General features: G+C 22.0%; 4 protein-coding genes across 8 annotated transcripts; 3 read left to right on the top strand and 1 right to left on the bottom strand.

Annotated features, from left to right (window-relative positions):
* The first annotated feature begins 130 nt into the window (after positions 1 to 130).
* On the top strand, positions 131 to 4935 carry LOC108000778 (cytoplasmic dynein 2 intermediate chain 1). The gene is made up of 16 exons (XM_017061384.2): positions 131 to 219; positions 446 to 1156; positions 1232 to 1348; positions 1419 to 1588; positions 1763 to 1910; positions 1975 to 2115; positions 2194 to 2334; positions 2397 to 2702; positions 2771 to 2943; positions 3017 to 3236; positions 3401 to 3552; positions 3627 to 3772; positions 3839 to 3897; positions 3966 to 4120; positions 4208 to 4340; positions 4453 to 4935. Exons 1-16 carry the CDS (start codon positions 208 to 210, stop codon positions 4573 to 4575), a joined length of 2907 nt encoding a protein of 968 aa, XP_016916873.1. The 5' UTR covers positions 131 to 207; the 3' UTR covers positions 4576 to 4935.
* Positions 4926 to 12088, bottom strand: LOC108000754 (transferrin). Of its 3 annotated transcripts, none has more exons than XM_062085410.1 (15): positions 11253 to 12088; positions 10740 to 10848; positions 10477 to 10610; positions 10243 to 10370; positions 9445 to 9589; positions 9216 to 9373; positions 8888 to 9009; positions 8669 to 8814; positions 8331 to 8577; positions 8078 to 8226; positions 7702 to 7860; positions 7521 to 7619; positions 7250 to 7365; positions 7017 to 7172; positions 4926 to 5217 (listed from the first exon to the last, which is right to left on the bottom strand). In XM_062085410.1, the coding sequence occupies exons 1-15, from the start codon at positions 11344 to 11346 to the stop codon at positions 5050 to 5052; spliced, it is 2130 nt and encodes a 709-aa protein (XP_061941394.1). In that variant the 5' UTR covers positions 11347 to 12088; the 3' UTR covers positions 4926 to 5049. The 3 variants fall into 3 exon arrangements, with proteins under 3 accessions (XP_061941394.1, XP_061941395.1, XP_061941396.1); XM_062085411.1 differs by lacking the exon at positions 4926 to 5217 and adding an exon at positions 5822 to 6444; XM_062085412.1 differs by lacking the exon at positions 4926 to 5217 and having other exon boundaries at positions 7023 to 7172; positions 7255 to 7365.
* LOC108000756 (isoaspartyl peptidase/L-asparaginase-like) lies at positions 5217 to 6246 on the top strand. The gene is given in 4 exon segments (XM_017061339.3): positions 5217 to 5491; positions 5568 to 5796; positions 5863 to 6227; positions 6229 to 6246. Coding segments are annotated over 4 exon segments (774 nt in total). The 5' UTR covers positions 5217 to 5329.
* LOC108000755 (major facilitator superfamily domain-containing protein 6) lies at positions 9465 to 18189 on the top strand. 3 transcript variants are annotated; one of them, XM_017061337.3, is made up of 10 exons: positions 9465 to 9606; positions 15539 to 15709; positions 15780 to 16078; positions 16199 to 16529; positions 16617 to 16807; positions 16877 to 17013; positions 17124 to 17239; positions 17311 to 17556; positions 17728 to 17874; positions 17975 to 18189. In XM_017061337.3, the coding sequence occupies exons 2-10, from the start codon at positions 15652 to 15654 to the stop codon at positions 18043 to 18045; spliced, it is 1596 nt and encodes a 531-aa protein (XP_016916826.1). In that variant the 5' UTR covers positions 9465 to 9606; positions 15539 to 15651; the 3' UTR covers positions 18046 to 18189. The 3 variants fall into 3 exon arrangements, with proteins under 3 accessions (XP_016916826.1, XP_061941397.1, XP_016916827.1); XM_062085413.1 differs by lacking the exon at positions 9465 to 9606 and adding an exon at positions 12321 to 12461; XM_017061338.3 differs by lacking the exon at positions 9465 to 9606 and adding an exon at positions 14925 to 15208.
* Positions 18190 to 18202: the final 13 nt, after the last annotated feature.

Below are 18202 nucleotides of genomic sequence, written 5' to 3'. Positions count from 1 at the left end.
TATATATATAAATGAATTTATCTCTGATATAAAAATATATAAATACTTCAAATAAAAAATTTATTTGTAACTTTTTACCAATAGATGGTAAAAATATCTCTTACAATATGTAGTTTTATAAAATAGCTACATGTAGCGCTGTTAGAAAAATGACAGTTTACATCATGGTGTTCTTATAAGAATTGTCAACATTAATCAATCATAAATATGTCTCATAAGGTGGTATTTTATTATATTTAAAAAAGATATCTTTAATTTCAAACATATTACTTATTTATTATTTGTTTATATATGTATTACTTAAATTTTTATGCATAATTATAACAATTTCACAAAATTATGACATTTTAATTTTAATATATTAATTATTTATGATTATTAACAATTTCAAATTTGTGAGTGATATTAAGAAAATATTAAAAGTATTTTTATTATTGTATCTTAGGGAACAATTAAAAAGAATTTAATAGCTAAGGATGGACAAGAACCAAATATTAAATTTAAATCAAAAAATTCATCGCCTCATAAAGAATCAGAAAACTTTGAACAATTAGATTTAAAATTAATAAGAATGTCACAAACTCTTCAAAGAAAAAAGAATGATGATCATTCAAGATTAACACATAATTTACAATCAAATAAAAGCAATACAAAACAATCTATTAAATCTGCTAAAATTATTCCTGTTAAAGAAAGTTTATCTTCAACATCAAAATTAAATGTTAATAGTCCTAGACCATCAAAAAGCATTTTAACATCAAAAACATCAACTGATTCTACAAAAAAAATCAATAATATTACTATAAAAAGTAGTAAAAGTAGTACTGGAAGAATAAAAAGCAATTATTCAGAAAAAAGAGGATTAAGTACAATATATGTGCCACAATCACTTTCAAACAAGCTTAATGCTAAATCATCAGATAAAAATTCTAGTTCGACATCAAAAGACAAAGAACAAATTAAAGCACATACAAGTACCTCAGAAATAACTGAATCAAAATTAAAATCAAGAGAACGTAAATTGTCTAGAACATTAAGTCCTAGTGAAATAAAAATGTTACATTCTGCTAAAAATAGATTAGATTCATTACAGAAAATGGATCAAAATAAAGAAGAGCAAGCAGATTATGAATATGATTATGAAGATGATTTTGAAGTAAAATAATATATTATAATACATGTTTATATGTATTATTATATATTTGTAATTTTAATTTACATCATTTTATAGGATTATGAGTCTGATTTTCAAGAATGCACAGATAGTGAATCATCTGAAGTTAGTGAAGAAACGAATAATTATAGTAATTTATCATTAGATCCAATTGAATTACATACTACAAAACAAGTACTGACATTTATTTTATTATAAAATATATTTAATAATATTTTTATTTCACATTACTATTTTACTTTAGTGCAAAATTGTGAATAGTACTGAATCAAAAGAAGAAGAACATATGCATGATTCTGGTCATTATGAACTTACAGAAGCAAGAAAAAGAGCAGCAAGAATAGAATTAATTGCAAATGATCCAAAATTATCTTCTCTCCTTGAGATAAAACAACCAGTTAATAAATCATATAGGTTTGTTTTAACTAAAATCAAGTTTCAAGATAATTAAATAATATATTGTATAGCTTGTATTGTTTTCTCATTAAATAATTATACATTTATCAAATGATTTTGGAAATAATATTTACTTTAATAAATACTTTAATATATGTTTTAATATATATTTGTGTATATTTTTTTATATAGTGAAGACAAATCAGAAAATAAATCATTACCATTATCTACTGATGAAGGATTTGAAGATAGCCGTTCTGGTGATTTTACAAAATCGCCATCAATCTCACAAATTTCATTTATTGATTTCCGTAAAGTCAAAGAAAAAAAAAAAACAAAGGTAATAAATTAATTTGAAATTAATTAAATTTTTCATTAATAATTTTATTTATTAATACTTCCAGAAATCCAAAAAAGCTTTAAGTAGAGGTGAAGAACTTTTAGAAATGATAAAATTAGATGTTATGGAATGGTCTCTTTTGGAATGTTTACCTATACCATATGAAGAATTTATTAGAAACTATGGAAAACTAAATACTCAACAAGTATCTTAATAGCCAATTATTATTTTTGTATGCAATAATAATATAATAATAAATATAAATAATAAATTCGATTTTTAGATATCAACACAAACTGGTGAAGATAATATTGATATAGAAATACAAACGGAGAAAACTATATTTAAAAATAAGTGGACTCAATTCCCTATAACTTGTAGAAATAATATACAAACCAAAGAAGATTTAGACTTGTTTCGTATGGTATATAGATTTATTTTTTACTTATTAATATAATGATAAATCTTTTCAAAATATTTTTTTAGGATCAAATTGGAACTGGCAGTGATAATGATATAGAAACTGTGAATTCTTTATCATTACAATCTTTTGATATATTACGATTAAACGATTTTATAAATCGCGCAGGAAAAGTAATATTATCATTATTGGAAGAAAGACGATCTGGTGGTAATGTATTTAAAAATGAAAAAGAAGTACCATTCAGTGATGGTATTGTCAAACTTTGTATAAATTCTGTAACATTTCTGGCTGGTAGAACAGTAACAATAATTCATTATTCTGAAGTCCTAAATAAAATCTTATTGACTATTCATTCTCCAGTTGAAGAAGTAAGAATTATTTATTCAAGATTTATTATATTGAATTTAAAGCAATAAAAATTATATATTTTATATAGGAAATTGAAACATCCAGCAAACAAGATTATATAACTGATTGTTGTATTGGATGTATCTGGAATATTTCTGAACCATCTATGCCAATTAAATTATTTTATTCTATTTGTCCTATTACTGCATGTTGTTTTCATTCGGCAAATTATAATATTATATTTGGTGGACTGCAAGATGGGTATATTATTTTATCAGATATTTTCAATATTTTACTATATATTAAATGAAAATAAACATTTATATAATTGTAGATCAATAAGTCTCTGGGATTTAAAAGAAGATGAAATGTGGCATCATAAAATTACAGATAAAGCCAATAATTTAGATTGGACACTACGAATACCCACATACACAACAGCAACAAATACTGATATAAATATTCATACTACACAAATTGTTGCAGTACGTGTATTATCTAAAATTGAAGAAAAATCATTAGTACGACGTAACAATAAATTTATACCAATACAGGTTTGTTAATATTATTAAATATATTATACATTATATAATGTATTAATTTATTATATTGTATATTATAATTAATATTATTTATGTTAATTACTAGATAACTTTATATTAATTTTTAATTAACATTTTATTAATTAACTTTAATTATTAATGTGATTTCACAATAGATATGTAGCTTAAATGAAAATGGTACTCTTATTATATGGAGTGTTTTGCATAATATGGGCAAAAATATTGAGGATTTAGGGCTATCATTTTGGGGTACTATAAAACTTGTTAAAAGTCAAGAATTATTTTTACAATCTAATCATAAAAAAAAGTAAATATTTTGTAATAAGTTGTGCATTATGTATTGAACATCAATTTTATTAGAATATTTTAACTCTTTATAAGGATCAATGCAGCTACTTTTATTGATATGCACGTGGATTGTATTAATAGTAACAATTTTTATATTGCTACTAATAGTAACAATATTTTACATGGTACTTGTATTGGTAAAAAAACTAATCCTGCTATATACACAAAGTTGGATACTAGTAAGTTATCAATGATATGTTAATTTTAATTTGTTAATTATTCATTTATTTTATTTGATATTTCAGGTGTTTGTGGAAATGTAACTTATATAGAAACTTGTCCATTTGATTATTCATTTTTTCTGGTAAAAAATTTTTATGCAAATTCATAAATTTTTTAATATTATATTTCTAAAGTTATTCGTTATTATAGGTTAGCTGTGATGATGGAACAATTCGGTTACACTCTTTAAATACTGAAAAACCAATTTTACAATTAAAAGATGAAGATAGTACATACATGATTAAATCAATACAATGGTCACGGTCAAAACCATTCACATTTTTTGTATTAGATAATAAATCATGGTAAGAAGACATAAGAAGATATAATAAAATGAATATTGATTTAAATAATTTAATTTAATTAAATAACTTTGTATATTAATATTTTAGTATACATATATGGGATTTAAGTAATAGTGATATATATCCAACATATAAAATAAACATGCAAAAAAGTGGAAATATAAAAAGTATGCAATTATCACATTGTAAAACAAAACGAGATATGTCTCATCAATATTTGGTATGTTAATTTTTTCATATATTTACAATATATTTTAAATATATATTTATATATTTATAATATTTCCTATATATTACAATTTATAATTTAATATATTATTTTTTTTTTTTAGGCATTTGGTATAGAATCTGGAGATGTAGAAATACACAAATTAAAAACAAATTTTTATCACTCAAAAAAAGAAGATTATTTAGAAGAATTAAATACTTTTATGCGATATATTGCAATTTTATAATTAAGATAAAATTATAGAAACTATTAAAAAAAAATGAAACTTTTTTATATTCTCAGTGAATTAAAACAAATACATAATACTATAGATATACATTATATTTTTCAAGTAAACTGTATATTCAAAAATAATATTTAAGGACAATTCCATAATCATTTTAAAAACATTTTGTTAATGATGTTATATTATTTTAACAGATAAAACACAACTTATACAAAACTATTATTATGTATTAAGCAATTATTTATTAACTATTATTATTTATTTATGAAATTATGAAATTATCTACAAATTATATACAATTAATTGTTTTATAATATAAAAAGATATTTAAATAATAATGAAGAATAATATAATCTATAATAGAATTTTTATTATTTGTTATTTTTTTTATTATAGTAATTTTATGAAAACATAAATATATATATATATATATATATATACAATAATAATAGATGATATTTATGCTTAAGCAATTTATAACAATAAAACAAAAAATATATATATAAAAATCATGTTATAAAGAGAACTCAAACTTTTTACACCGCTACAATGAACTTGTTTCGCGATATCGTTAATAATATCGGAATAACTCATTGCTCGTTGAATTTGATGAACTTCTAACTGTAGATGTTGTGTTCCTTCCTATAAAAAAAACATTTGCATTTGTTTTAATTACTTCTTTTTATCTAAATCATATAATCATTGATCTACATAAATTATTCTCTCTCATAAAATTTTACGTTATATATTCATAATGTGTGATTATTGTTCGTGGATTGATCAAATTTTAACAAGAATTAGAAATGAAATAAAACCAGAGAAAAAGAAACGTCGCGTTTATGTAGATCCTGTTATAATAGTCCATGGAGGTGCAGGAAAAATTCCTCGTAATAAACGTAAACATATACTCTCTGAGGTATGGAAAGCATTACATTTAAATCCATATTCAAATTGTTGTTAATTAGGAAAATAAAAATCTTTAATTCAAATAGGTTAAAAACGCAGCAATTGAAGCATATAGCGATCTTATCAACGGTCGATCAGCAGTGGATGCGGTAGAAAAAGCAATTTCTTATATGGAAAATAGATCATCATTTAATTGTGGAAGAGGAGGTTCTTTAGATATTAATAATGAAGTTGTCATGGATGCTGCTATAATGACAACAAAAGATGCTGGATGCGTAGGTGCTGTTCGTGATATAGAACATCCGATTTCTTTAGGTCTGTGTTTAATGATAAAATAATATTCATTTTAAAAAATTTTTAATTGTAATATAATATATGCAGCACGAAAAGTGTTAGAAAAAACGGAACATATCTTAATTGTTGAAAAAGGAGCTCAAAAATTTGCATTGGATCACGAAATTCCAATTTTACCGCCAAGTAGTTTACGTGAAATCTCTTCATTAAATTCATTAAAATCCATAAGTGAATCATTTGAATATGAACAAGAAGAATGTGAAATAGACGAATTGAAAAATGAAAAAAATGAAAAAAATGAAAAAAATGAAAATAATGAAAAAAAAAAATGTGATTCAAATTGCGTTATATATCGATATGGAGAAGGCGAAGTATATCCTCATGAATTATATGATGATGATATAGATATTGTAGATGAACCAATAATTTTACAAGTATGTTTTTCATTTGCTTTGCTTTTGCTTTTCATAAAAAATTATCATATTTGTCGAATTGTATTTACAGAATATCAATAAAAAAATAATATCTATAGTTTCGTTAATATATTCTCACCAAATCATACTTTATAAAATATAATTGAAAAATGTTAATATCAGATTGGTGCAGTTGGAGTAGTTGCATACGATCGTAAGAAACGACTTGCAAGTGGAACATCAACAGCGGGAGAATCTGGAAAACCAGTTGGTTCTGTAAGTTCAATCGGTACAGTAATTGGTTGCGGCATTTATACAAACGAACTTGGCTGTACTTCTGTTTCTGGTAATGATTCTAGTATCTATTGCTATGCGCCAGCACGTAAAATAATTAGAAAATTATCTGAAGATATATGTATAACTACTGCAGTAAACAGTGTATTGCAGAATTTCGAAATGGAAACTGGAGATTCTCATGTAGGTGCTATTGCATTAGACGCAAAAGGAGAACCTTCTATTTCTTTCAAATGTATACATTTCCCATGGGCTTTTTGTGAAAAAGGTTATGTTTATTATGGAATGATGAAAAATGAAAAATATGGGGAAAAAATAACTATACTTGAACGACCTTTGGACTGTATGTGCTTAAGTTCTGATGAAGAGTAAAAAAATGTTTGATTTTATATTATATAATCGATACATGTTATATTATATGTTATATATAATTAAATTTATTTGTATAAAAATCTATTTTTAATAATATTAATTTTATTTGATTTGGATTATATATTAGTATTTTATTATTTTAAAGCTAATATTTTTACGTACCGGAAATATAATACTTTGATTTGAATCATATATCCCATACATAGAAAACGCGGGCGTACGACCCTTAAAAGTACTTCCGAAAAGTTTATCCATTTCTAACAGCATGGAATAAATCTCCTCTCGTCGCAACTCTGTCATATTTTCATTTGTTATTACCTAAAAATAATCCAATATCTATATTATTATTATAAAATTATAAAATACTATAAAATTTGTTTTAATATCAAATATACCAAACCCAATGATGCCCATGTAAGTAAACATACTTCATCCGAATCTACTTCATTAAAACATAAGGTTCGATATTTACTATTTTGCATTTGATTACTATGTTTTTTTATTAAAGTACCTAAAATAATAAAAATATTATAAAATATTAAATACGAAAAAAAAAGTTAGTTTAAAATTTATTTTTAAATTTTTTTATTTTACAATTTTTTTATATAAATTAAATAAATTAATTAATAAATTAATTTTTTTTATTTATTTGTCCAATATATTTACCACTTTTTTCATCAATCTTCTTCAAATCAACAAAAGCTACATCGCCAATATTAGACATCATACAATCAAAGGCACTCAAGTCTTTTCCAACTCCGTTTGCTACAAATTTTGTTCGTTTTCTTGTTTCATTGATATTAGAATCACGTCGTTTCATTGTTATCATCGTGCAATGTGTACGCACCTTGTTTAGTTAAGGAATGTAAATTATATGGCATTTGCCCATCATTGTCACTCAGACCAACAATGGAACTTTCTGTAAAGAAGTTAGCAACTGCTTCCGTATCGCAATAAAACTTTGAGTTCGAGATAATTTTCAATACAGCCACAAAAGCATTCCATCCTATAAAAAATATATTTTACTTATTAACAATAACAAGTTATTTTACTTATTATTTCTAACAAATTATTTTTCTATTATTTTATTATTCTATTTCTAACAAATTATTTTTCTATTATTTTATTATTCTATTTTCTAACAATTTATTAATTTTATAAATTTTATAAATCATTATGTCACTATTTAAGAAAATAAAAAAAAAATGAAAAATTATATTTACCGATATCTCGGTATCCCGTAAAACACGCTTTGGCTCCTTTCAAATCTTTCAAACTTTTGAACCGCGAATCTTCTTTCACAACTGCTGCAATTCTAATGAATTCATTGTTCCTCTTGGGTACTACTTGTGCCATTGTTTTTAAACCAATCCTATTTTAAACATTACCAACATAGTCAACATTATTTTAAACATAGTTATAGTTTTTTTCCAAAATATTATTTTTTTCATGAATACAATTCTCATCTTTACTCACTTTCTAGCTTGGAACAATTCTTCTGGTTTTGCAATAAATATATCTGCACGTTCAGTCTTAAGAGCTTTTAAACAGTCTGCTCTTGTTAATTCTTGAATACAAGAAATCGCTGGTTCTACACCATACACAATCGAAGCTTCTCTAAGCCATCGACATTTATTCTCTTCTAAGTTCGAAACAACACACCATTTTACTCTTCTCGATGGATGACATGGTACGCGATTGTTAGCGCCCATAAAGCGAGGAACTACGATTAAATATTATATTTTAAATAAAATCCTAAATTATTTTTTTTAAATTGCAAGTTATTTGTATTGTAATTAATCATTGCTAATTACATCTTACTAGAAAATCTTCCGGCGCTTCCAAAGTATCTGTGCTCACCGGTGTTGGATGATAATTTTCTAACAATTGACGCAGCTTCCAACCGAACTTGTCTGTCTTCAAAGAAATCATTATCTTTTCCACCTTTTTTGCTACCTCTCTGGTAAAATACAAATATCACTTAAAATATACATTACTTAATCAAATCCTTCTTATTAACATTTTCTACTAACGATCTAGCAATAATCACTGGCCATGGTTTCGTGATCCATACACATGGTTTATCAAGTTTCACAGGCCTCGTTGTACCATCCGGACAAAGATATTTGTAATCTTCCTTGTTGATTCGTTCATCCTGATTTCATAATTCAACAAATTGAAAATTCTTATATTATAATATTTAAAATAATTAATATATTTTATTGCACACGAAAATTAATTATTTCTTGCTTCATGAAAAAAATAGAAAAAATACTATTTTTAAATCTTTTATTTTTCATTATTTTTTTTTTTTATTATCTCAAACGGATTAATCTGTCATTTATAGATTAATTCTTTTACCTTAAAATGTTCCAGAGTATCATTTAATCTAACCCAGGCAACGTCACCTGCGTTATCAGTAAGGCACAATAAGGCACCTTCGCGACCGTGATACGTATCACTCGAATAACAGCCCATTGGATTGTCGCATGCAGCGCAAAGATTTCTATATTTCGATTCTATAAGAAAAAAAATTGTTATAGAGTGATTATATATTATTTTCTATTTATTTAAATTGTTAAATACCTACTTAATTTACTATCATATATGGTATCTGCGGTCCAAGGCCCAGCTATACAAGCTGCCTCAAAGAAATTTGACAAACCATTTATTCGATCTTCTAATAACGTCTTATCTGGATCGCAATTTCTCGGTATTATCCATTCTTCAAAATACTACAATTGTAATAAAGGTATGTTAATTCTATCATTTTTTTTATATTTTTCACTTTATGTGATATTATTATTTTTAAATTATTTTATTATTGTGATATTATTTTATATTTAATTTTATGCTTAAAATGTATATTTAAGATAGAATTAATTATATTATTCAACAAAAGCCTTAAATACCCTAAATAAATTTTGAGAATATTTAGAAAAAATTAAATAATTATTATATTTTATATGAATATTGATATATTTTTTAAATTTATCTAATATTTAAAAATTTAATATTATAATAATAAATTTCTTCTTATTTTTATATAATGTAGTTTATATATTATATGTAATAATTTAATTGATAACATAGTTTTCAAAAATAAAAATAATCATAAAATATATATCATCTATAATCAATCTTGTATATATATAGCAATATAATTGTTCTTTAAGTTATTAAAAGAGAAATTCGAATCGTTTTAAATTACTAAACTTAATATATATAAATTAATTTTTTATCTTTTTTGGTATTTTAATAAATTATTCAATCAACTTTGTTCTTAGGAATATAACTCATTAGTTACTTCATTTATCAAAAATTAATTTATAAAAAATATATAATAAATAAAAAACATAAAAAGTAAAAAATAAATTAAAAAATTAACCGTTGAAAAAGAATTCGTCCAATCATCGGTAGTATCTAATCCAGGATGACAAAATCTTTTACCCTTAACATCCCATATATTTCTCACGTTTTTCGAGACTATAACGATCATCTCATAACGTTGTTTCTCTAATAAAAAATAAAATAATAATGGTAAAACATATATTTTAATTCCTCAAATATTAATAATCAGTACTATAAGTTTAAATTACTATTTGATTTATTTTGTTATTACCGTCTGAAAATAATCTTAATTCGTTTGTGACTAGAATGTTGTATTCGTTATATGCGGACGCTGCAACCAGATCTTCTGGTTCTAATACAGTAAAATCGGCTTTACCCATAGACAAATGTCGCAGGCAATTGAATCTGTATAATTTAATATCGTTAAAAAAAAAGAAAAAAAGATTAAGATATTAAACAGAAAAAAAAGTAAAATTAATCAATATTCAAAAAACATAAAACTTATCGTTTTTCCTATTAATTTATTATACTCGCCTATCATTTCCTATAACACATTCTATCTGATTTCCTGAGATTGTCAATTGTGGGCAAAGTTCGCGAATTTCTTTTATTGTATGAACGCTCTCAACTATGCATAGTTTTACTGAAATGAAATATTTTTTTTTTATGATTTTATCTTATTTTGATTACGCAAGAGGAAATTATGAATAATACATTATTAATGATAAATAATTTGCTCAATGCTCAATTTAAATGAAAAATTATATTAAAAAATTTTTTATAATATATTATAATATCATTCTACTCTTTTATGAAAATTATCAATGTGTTATTTTACGATATTATTGTACAATGTTTTACTAAAATCTTAGATTATGTTAATATCACGATATTATCAGTATTGTTACTATTATATAAGAATTTGAGAAAAAATTTTTTATTGTTCTTTTTTAATTTCTAATTATGATTATAAAATACTTTATAATTTATAATTTAATAAAATATTAACAACAAGAAATATTATGAATATTATTAAAAATTACTTACAACTTTCAGCATTGATATTTTGATGAAAAAATGCGATGAAAAAGAATAAAATAAATAATAAAATATCCATCTTCGATAATCTTCCAACCTTCATCAAAGGTAACTTAAATTTTCGGTCTTTCACTTTTTTAAAAAGAAAATTCTTTTAAATCAATTATCAAAAACATATGCGATATTTTTTCACATGTTTTAACACATATTATAATTGATAACATAAACAGTAAAATACAAATATTAATTCATAATAAAAATATATAACATGTTTAAAATCAATTTCAATCAAACTTTGTACGTAAAGATTTTATTTATCATGTATCTATAAATATCTGATGATTTAAAATATATTTAACAATAAAAATCGTGTTTCTTTTAGTAATATAATTTTTTCATTATATTTCTTTTGCTATATTACTTATTTTTTTTCTCATTTTTATATCATTATTATTATCATTATTATATATTGAGAATTCAAATTTTGTTTCATATTTCAACAATAATTCTATTTAAAATTTCATTGAAATCGATTCTAACACTTCGCAATCATCGATTCTTCTGCATCTCTTACATATCACTAAAATCCAATTAATACGATATTGAAACGAATCAATGATTTTTCAATGATTACAAGAATAATAATTAGGTTGATAACGATTATTCATTTCTATTTACGATATAATTGAATGAATCAACGCAATATTTCTCTTATATTTTTTTTTTTTTTTTTGATGAATAACGCGGTGACAATGTAGTGATATCACTTAATTAAATTTTCAATGATTATAAAAACAATAATTATTTTATACTTTCTGACAACACGTAACTTCACTTTTCACAGAAAACATTGAATTTTTTTTATATTATTTCTCTCGTCAGAGAGCTAAATACAGATGTTCGACGGCTGAATTAGAAAACAGTAGCGGATAGACAATGCACAGTCGGTTTTAAAGGGATTGACTATGAATTACATGGAAAAGGTCAGCCGGTTTGGCTACATGAAGTAAGAGTAAATCTCTGCAACTTTCCAGCACCTACTTTGGAGATGCCACAAACAATGATTGATGAATTTATCACATGGCGCCTGAAAAACGAAGAAAAAGATTTCTTTATGTTCGATGTCTATACACTCTATGTAGATTGGATTAAATCGAAACTCTACTGATATAGTGATGTGACCAAATCTCCACTAGGGAACTGGAATTATTGAGACTGGTGGGAGTTCATGCATAATCACGTATATATTATATACTTACGTGTTGGTATAGTAGATGACGTCAACATTTATTATCCGGAACGAATTTAATAAACGTTTTATAGAAATAAATAAATATTATATGATAAATTTATAAAAATTTATTATTACATTTTGTATTCTTTATAAAATAAAATTTAATTGTGAAAGAAGAGAAACAAGCAAATATTTTCGTATTTATGTATATTTCTTTTATGTATATATATTTTCCACATTTTCTTAATAATTCTCTAATTTTCATAATATAGATACAAAAATTAAATTTGTTATAAAAATTTTTTAATTTTTTTATGATAAGTAAAGAAATTACATAAAATAATTTTTATTGTTTTTTTAATTTGTTTTTTTAATAATTGTATTTTTTTATTAAGAAATTTCTATTAAGTATTTTAAAGAAAATTAATATATATATATATATATACATATTTTACATATTGTTGTAATCAAAATAAGTAATTAATTTAATTAATCATATAATATATAAACTTATTCGATTTATTAAGATTTTTATATCTTATATATTTGATTTATTTTATTTATTTTTATTTATTTATTTTTATCTAAAATTTTAATAGAATTAATATTATTTTATTAAATAGTAACAAATAATATTATTTTAAAGAAAAAGATATTAAAGCAATATAAATATATATAATGTACATAAAATATAAATTATATTTCTATTTAATCGAATTGAATCTATTATTTGCAATATTTCATGTAGTATATATTATTTGTTACATATTTCTAATCAAATTTATTATTAATCAATTTATTTTAATCAATTCAACCATATCATTAACAATATATTTAAACTATAATTTAAAATTTTTTATCAAATACATACAGTATTAGTAACTCGCAAAGAATAATTCATTTTGATAATTTGTTTGCATTTCTCTTCGAAAAAAAAAATCATATTACAATTTCTATTGAATTACTTTATTAATATCAGAAATTAAAAATATCAGAAACAATTGAGAGCAAATTATTATCATTAATATGTAATATATTTTCTCTTAAAATAAAAGTTTATTCGAATTTTTATGGAATATTATTCTAAGTTTGAAAAGTATAAAATATTTTATATTTTTTTTAAAAATATTAAAAAATTTAAATTGAACTATTTATATATACTGAACTAATTAAATAAATTTAAATAAATGAAAAAAATTGTAAAGTAATTCAAGTAATCAATTATTCGATTTAACAAAAAAATTACATTTCACTTAAAATTATAATATTCTCCATATTTCTCTTAAAAATATATATATATTTATTTAAAAAAGAAAAATATTTGTAAAAATATAAATTTAGAAATAATTTGTTATATATTTTTGATAAAATGAATTCTATTCAAGTAAGATAACTAATCGGTATTGATAGAGGTTGTATATATATATATATATATATATATCATATATATGTAATGTGTATAATTATCTAATAATGTGCAAGTAAGATAATTGAAACTTTAACTATTATTTATTTACGACATAATATTTTTCATCTTTCTAAAACACTTTCAGAACTTAATCATGAAAAAACAAAACAGTTTCATTTTAAGTCTTAAATTATCTTTTATTAAATTTAAGATTTTATATATATATAAAATAGTATATATATTATATATATACTTTATATATATTGATTATATTAGATTGAAATATATTACCATAGTTTAGTCTATTAAAAAATAAAAATTTATTTATCTATGTTTAGAAATTGAAAATCTTATTTTTCATTTATAATTTATATAAGTTTATATAAATGATTGCATGAATATTACGAACACACGTATAAACAAAATTTAATGATATATGAAAAGTTTTTTGTAAATAATTCGAAAACTAAAATCGATCGTTATTAAAAGAAAAAGTTCAAAATGATGATACAATATATTTTAAAATCATTAAAATCTATGAGAAGGAAATATTAATAAATTTATTGTTTATAAATATCATAAACTATAACTTAATATTTTACAAATATATGACCTTGAGATATATATAGCAATATATATAAAATATTTATAGTATTTGATAAAATAGAGTAATTTTCTCGAAATAGTTTTATTAATTACTAATGTAGTATTGTTAGTTATTTTATAATGACAAAATCATGTTAAAACATATATATATATATATATGCAATTTGCCAAATACCAATATTACTCGAAAACAACATGCATCTATATCGATAAAATAAAAAAGGACAATTCCTTTCTTATTTTTTATTTCATAGAATTATATAGATATATCTATATCTATTACATTAATTACTAGTGACATAAAGGCAATGTCAATGATAATAGATATTAAGTATATTAAAATAACAAACAATATATATGTATATATATTATGATTGGTGACACTTCGAATTAAGAATTAACTAGCAAAAAGATTATCTCGAGATATTACCACTCATAACAGTAGCGCTAGTATAGCTATGTGCATGTGAAGTATCAAATACTTGTGATTTATTTTTAAAATATCAGTATGATCTTCGAAAAATTGACAGTTCATTTTATTTCTATTTCTATTTTATTTTTAAATATGAACAATATGAAAATCATGAACAAATATTGTTGTTAATTTTGTTATAATATATTTATTTGTAAATAATAATCCTTTTTATTATGAAAAACAATTTATATTAATTTCAAAATGAATATAAACTATATAAATAGAATCTGATAATAAAAATGGTATTTATTACGTCGTTATTTATTTAAAATAAAAAAAAATCATTTAAAAACGAATTTATAAAATATTAGAATTATTTTGTTACATTAAAATATTTAAAATTTCAAAATTTGAACAATTTTAGAAAAATATATGTTATAAAATATAATATTATATATTTTTTATTCAAATTTAATGATATTTTTAAACTGTATCTACGTATGATAACATATCTGTTTTCTTCCTTTATGTCATATTATCTTAATAAATTTATATTTGTTTTATTAATACACTTATTATTTTCAGATAATAAATTGTTTTTAATTAATTATATTAATATATTTTAATTGCAGGAAACAGTGTTGAATTTAAGTACATTGTTTTGTCTAAATTTAAATATTTAAAAAAAATTGTTTCTTAATACCTATTTATTATTATTAAAATTATAAAAATAAAATTATAAAGAATGAAGTTAAATTACATACAATTGCCTATTAAGGCACATTACTTTTTTTTTATGGCTGGTAAGTATTAATAATTAAGTTTAAACATATATTTTTTATTGTATTATTCTTATATTATTTTTAATTATAGCAATGGGTCCAATTCTTCCATTTTTACCAGTATATGGCAAACAACTTGGTATTTCTGCATTAATTATGGGCAGCATTACAGCCATTTTACCAATTTTATTTTTAATTGCTAAACCAACTTTTGGTTTTCTTGTGGATTATTTTTATTCTTGGAGAAAAACAATTTTTATTATATTATTAACAGCAACAAGTAGTTGTTATATTTGTATGTACTTTTTATCAGTGCTTCCAGGTCCAATTTTTCCAGATCATAGTATTAATAATGTATCTTGTGATTTATTATCATATTGTACACCACAAGTAATTTTTTATTTTAATTATAAATATTTAATTATATAACAAAAATATTATTATATAATTATATAATTAAATTATTTATACAAATAAAAAATTAAATATTTTTTAACTTTTCTATTTTAGGATATTTCCAAGCCATATTTATGTATGGGAGTAAAGAATGCTATGTGCCATTGGACTTGTACAAATAAAAATTTCTCTCTGTCAATACAATTTCAAGCAATTAATGAAGAAATAAATTTTACCTCAAATTCCACATGTTTAATTGATAAAAATAGTACTTCATATTGTTCTGAAAATAATAATTGCAATGTTATCTGTGATAAATTTGAAGATAGTTACTGTCTATATACATCTATAACTTTTTGGAGTTTTGTTTTATTAATGTCTCTTGGTAATATTGGTTTTAATGTAAGCAATTGTATGAGTGATGCAATTTGTTTTGATATATTAGGTATTATGTAATTTCATCTTTTTTTATTTAGAATTATTAATAACAAATAAGTAATTTAGTCTTAGTTTATTGTTATTTATTTTCCAGGTGAAAATGGTCAAATGGGATATGGTAGACAGCGTGTTTGGGGAACTATAGGTTTTGGAATTTCAGCTTTTTTAGCTGGTTATGCAGTAGATTATTGGTCTAAAGGAGAAATTATTAAAACATATACACCTGCATTTTTACTTATTCTTATATTTACAATTATTGACTTATTTTGTTGTAAAAAATTGGATGTAAGTATCAATTATAATGTTTAAAATAATATTTAGTTATAAACAATTTATTAAAAATAATTTTTACAGCTACCATCAATGACAGCTTCCACAAATATATTGAAAGATGTTATAAAACTTTTAAAATTGAAATCTATAATTATATTTCTCTGTTTTGCAACAATTGCTGGCATTCTTGATAGCTTTATAATTTATTTCTTATTTTGGTAAATTTTTATTTTAAAATAACTTTTGTTTAAATAATTAAAATTTTTTGAAATATATGATAAATAAAAGAACATGAAAGAGTCATACAAAAATAATATGTTTCAAATAGGTATTTGGAAGACCTTGCTATGACAACTAATTGCATGAGTAAAATTAAATTAATAGAAGGTTTAATTGTGGCCGCAGAAACTCTAGGTGGTGAAGTAATATTTTTTTCTTTTTCTGGTAAGTTATTTATTTATATAATTAAATTTTATATTTTATGTAATATCGGTATTTATTCATATTTTTTATAGGCAAAATCCTAAAGAAATTAGGATTCGGATATACTTTTACATTCTGTTTTATATGTTATGCCTTACGACTTGGATTAATTTCATTAGCATCAAATCCATGGTGGGTAATACCAATAGAATTATTTATGCAAGGACCTACTTATGCACTTTGTTATACAACAATAGTTGCCTATGCAAGCAAAATTGCTCCACCTGGTACATCAGCTACAATTCAAGGAATTGTAGCTGGTATGGATGATGGTTTTGGTAATTAAAATTTATAATTAATTGATTTTTAAGCAAATACTTTTTTATTATTATATTTATATACTTTTTTAGATATTATAAATAATATATAAATAATATTATAAATAATATACGTTTATACGATATTAATATTATATATTAGATATTATAAAAATATTAATATTATTTTAGGTTTTGCAATCGGAAGTCTAATAGGTGGAATATTGTACAAGTTATTTGGAGGAGTAACAACATTAAGAATATTTTCATCGATTGCTGCTATAACAGCATTCATATACTTTATTTTATACCTAAAATATTTAAAAGATATGATACCAGGTAATAAACTTATTAATTTATAATTCTATTAAATTATCTAAAATTCTTAAACATTTTATTTTTTATATTATTATTATTAAAAAAATATCATTTATTATAGATACAAAGAATAATATAGAATGGAAAACACCTGAAGAAGCAGGAAAAAAATGTACAATTGCAGAGAGCTAATTTTACAAATATAAATTAGACATATTTTTAATGCAAATGAATATTGTTGTTAATAATTATTATTTTATTAATATTTTTATCAATTTTAAATATATTATAAATATATAAATAATATAATTAAATAAAAATATAAATAAAATTTTATATATTCTTGCTT

Source organism: Apis cerana, linkage group LG15 (genome assembly GCF_029169275.1).
Source record: "Apis cerana isolate GH-2021 linkage group LG15, AcerK_1.0, whole genome shotgun sequence".
Taxonomy (NCBI): domain Eukaryota; kingdom Metazoa; phylum Arthropoda; class Insecta; order Hymenoptera; family Apidae; genus Apis; species Apis cerana.
This window is presented reverse-complemented; position numbering and strand designations above follow the sequence as displayed.

Coding starts and splice junctions, on each gene's coding strand:
- LOC108000778 (XM_017061384.2), top strand. Junction 1,589..1,762: donor CCAGTTAATAAATCATATAG/GTTTGTTTTAAC, acceptor TTTTTTATATAG/TGAAGACAAATCAGAAAATA. Junction 4,121..4,207: donor GTATTAGATAATAAATCATG/GTAAGAAGACAT, acceptor TTAATATTTTAG/TATACATATATGGGATTTAA.
- LOC108000754 (XM_062085410.1), bottom strand. CDS start 11,346: ATGAAGGTTGGAAGATTATCGAAGATGGATATTTTATTATTTATTTTA. Junction 8,227..8,330: donor GAATTGTTCCAAGCTAGAAA/GTGAGTAAAGAT, acceptor TGTTTAAAATAG/GATTGGTTTAAAAACAATGG. Junction 7,366..7,520: donor GAAGATTGATGAAAAAAGTG/GTAAATATATTG, acceptor TTATTATTTTAG/GTACTTTAATAAAAAAACAT.
- LOC108000755 (XM_017061337.3), top strand. CDS start 15,652: ATGAAGTTAAATTACATACAATTGCCTATTAAGGCACATTACTTTTTT. Junction 16,079..16,198: donor TATCATATTGTACACCACAA/GTAATTTTTTAT, acceptor TTTCTATTTTAG/GATATTTCCAAGCCATATTT. Junction 17,240..17,310: donor AATATTTTTTTCTTTTTCTG/GTAAGTTATTTA, acceptor TATTTTTTATAG/GCAAAATCCTAAAGAAATTA.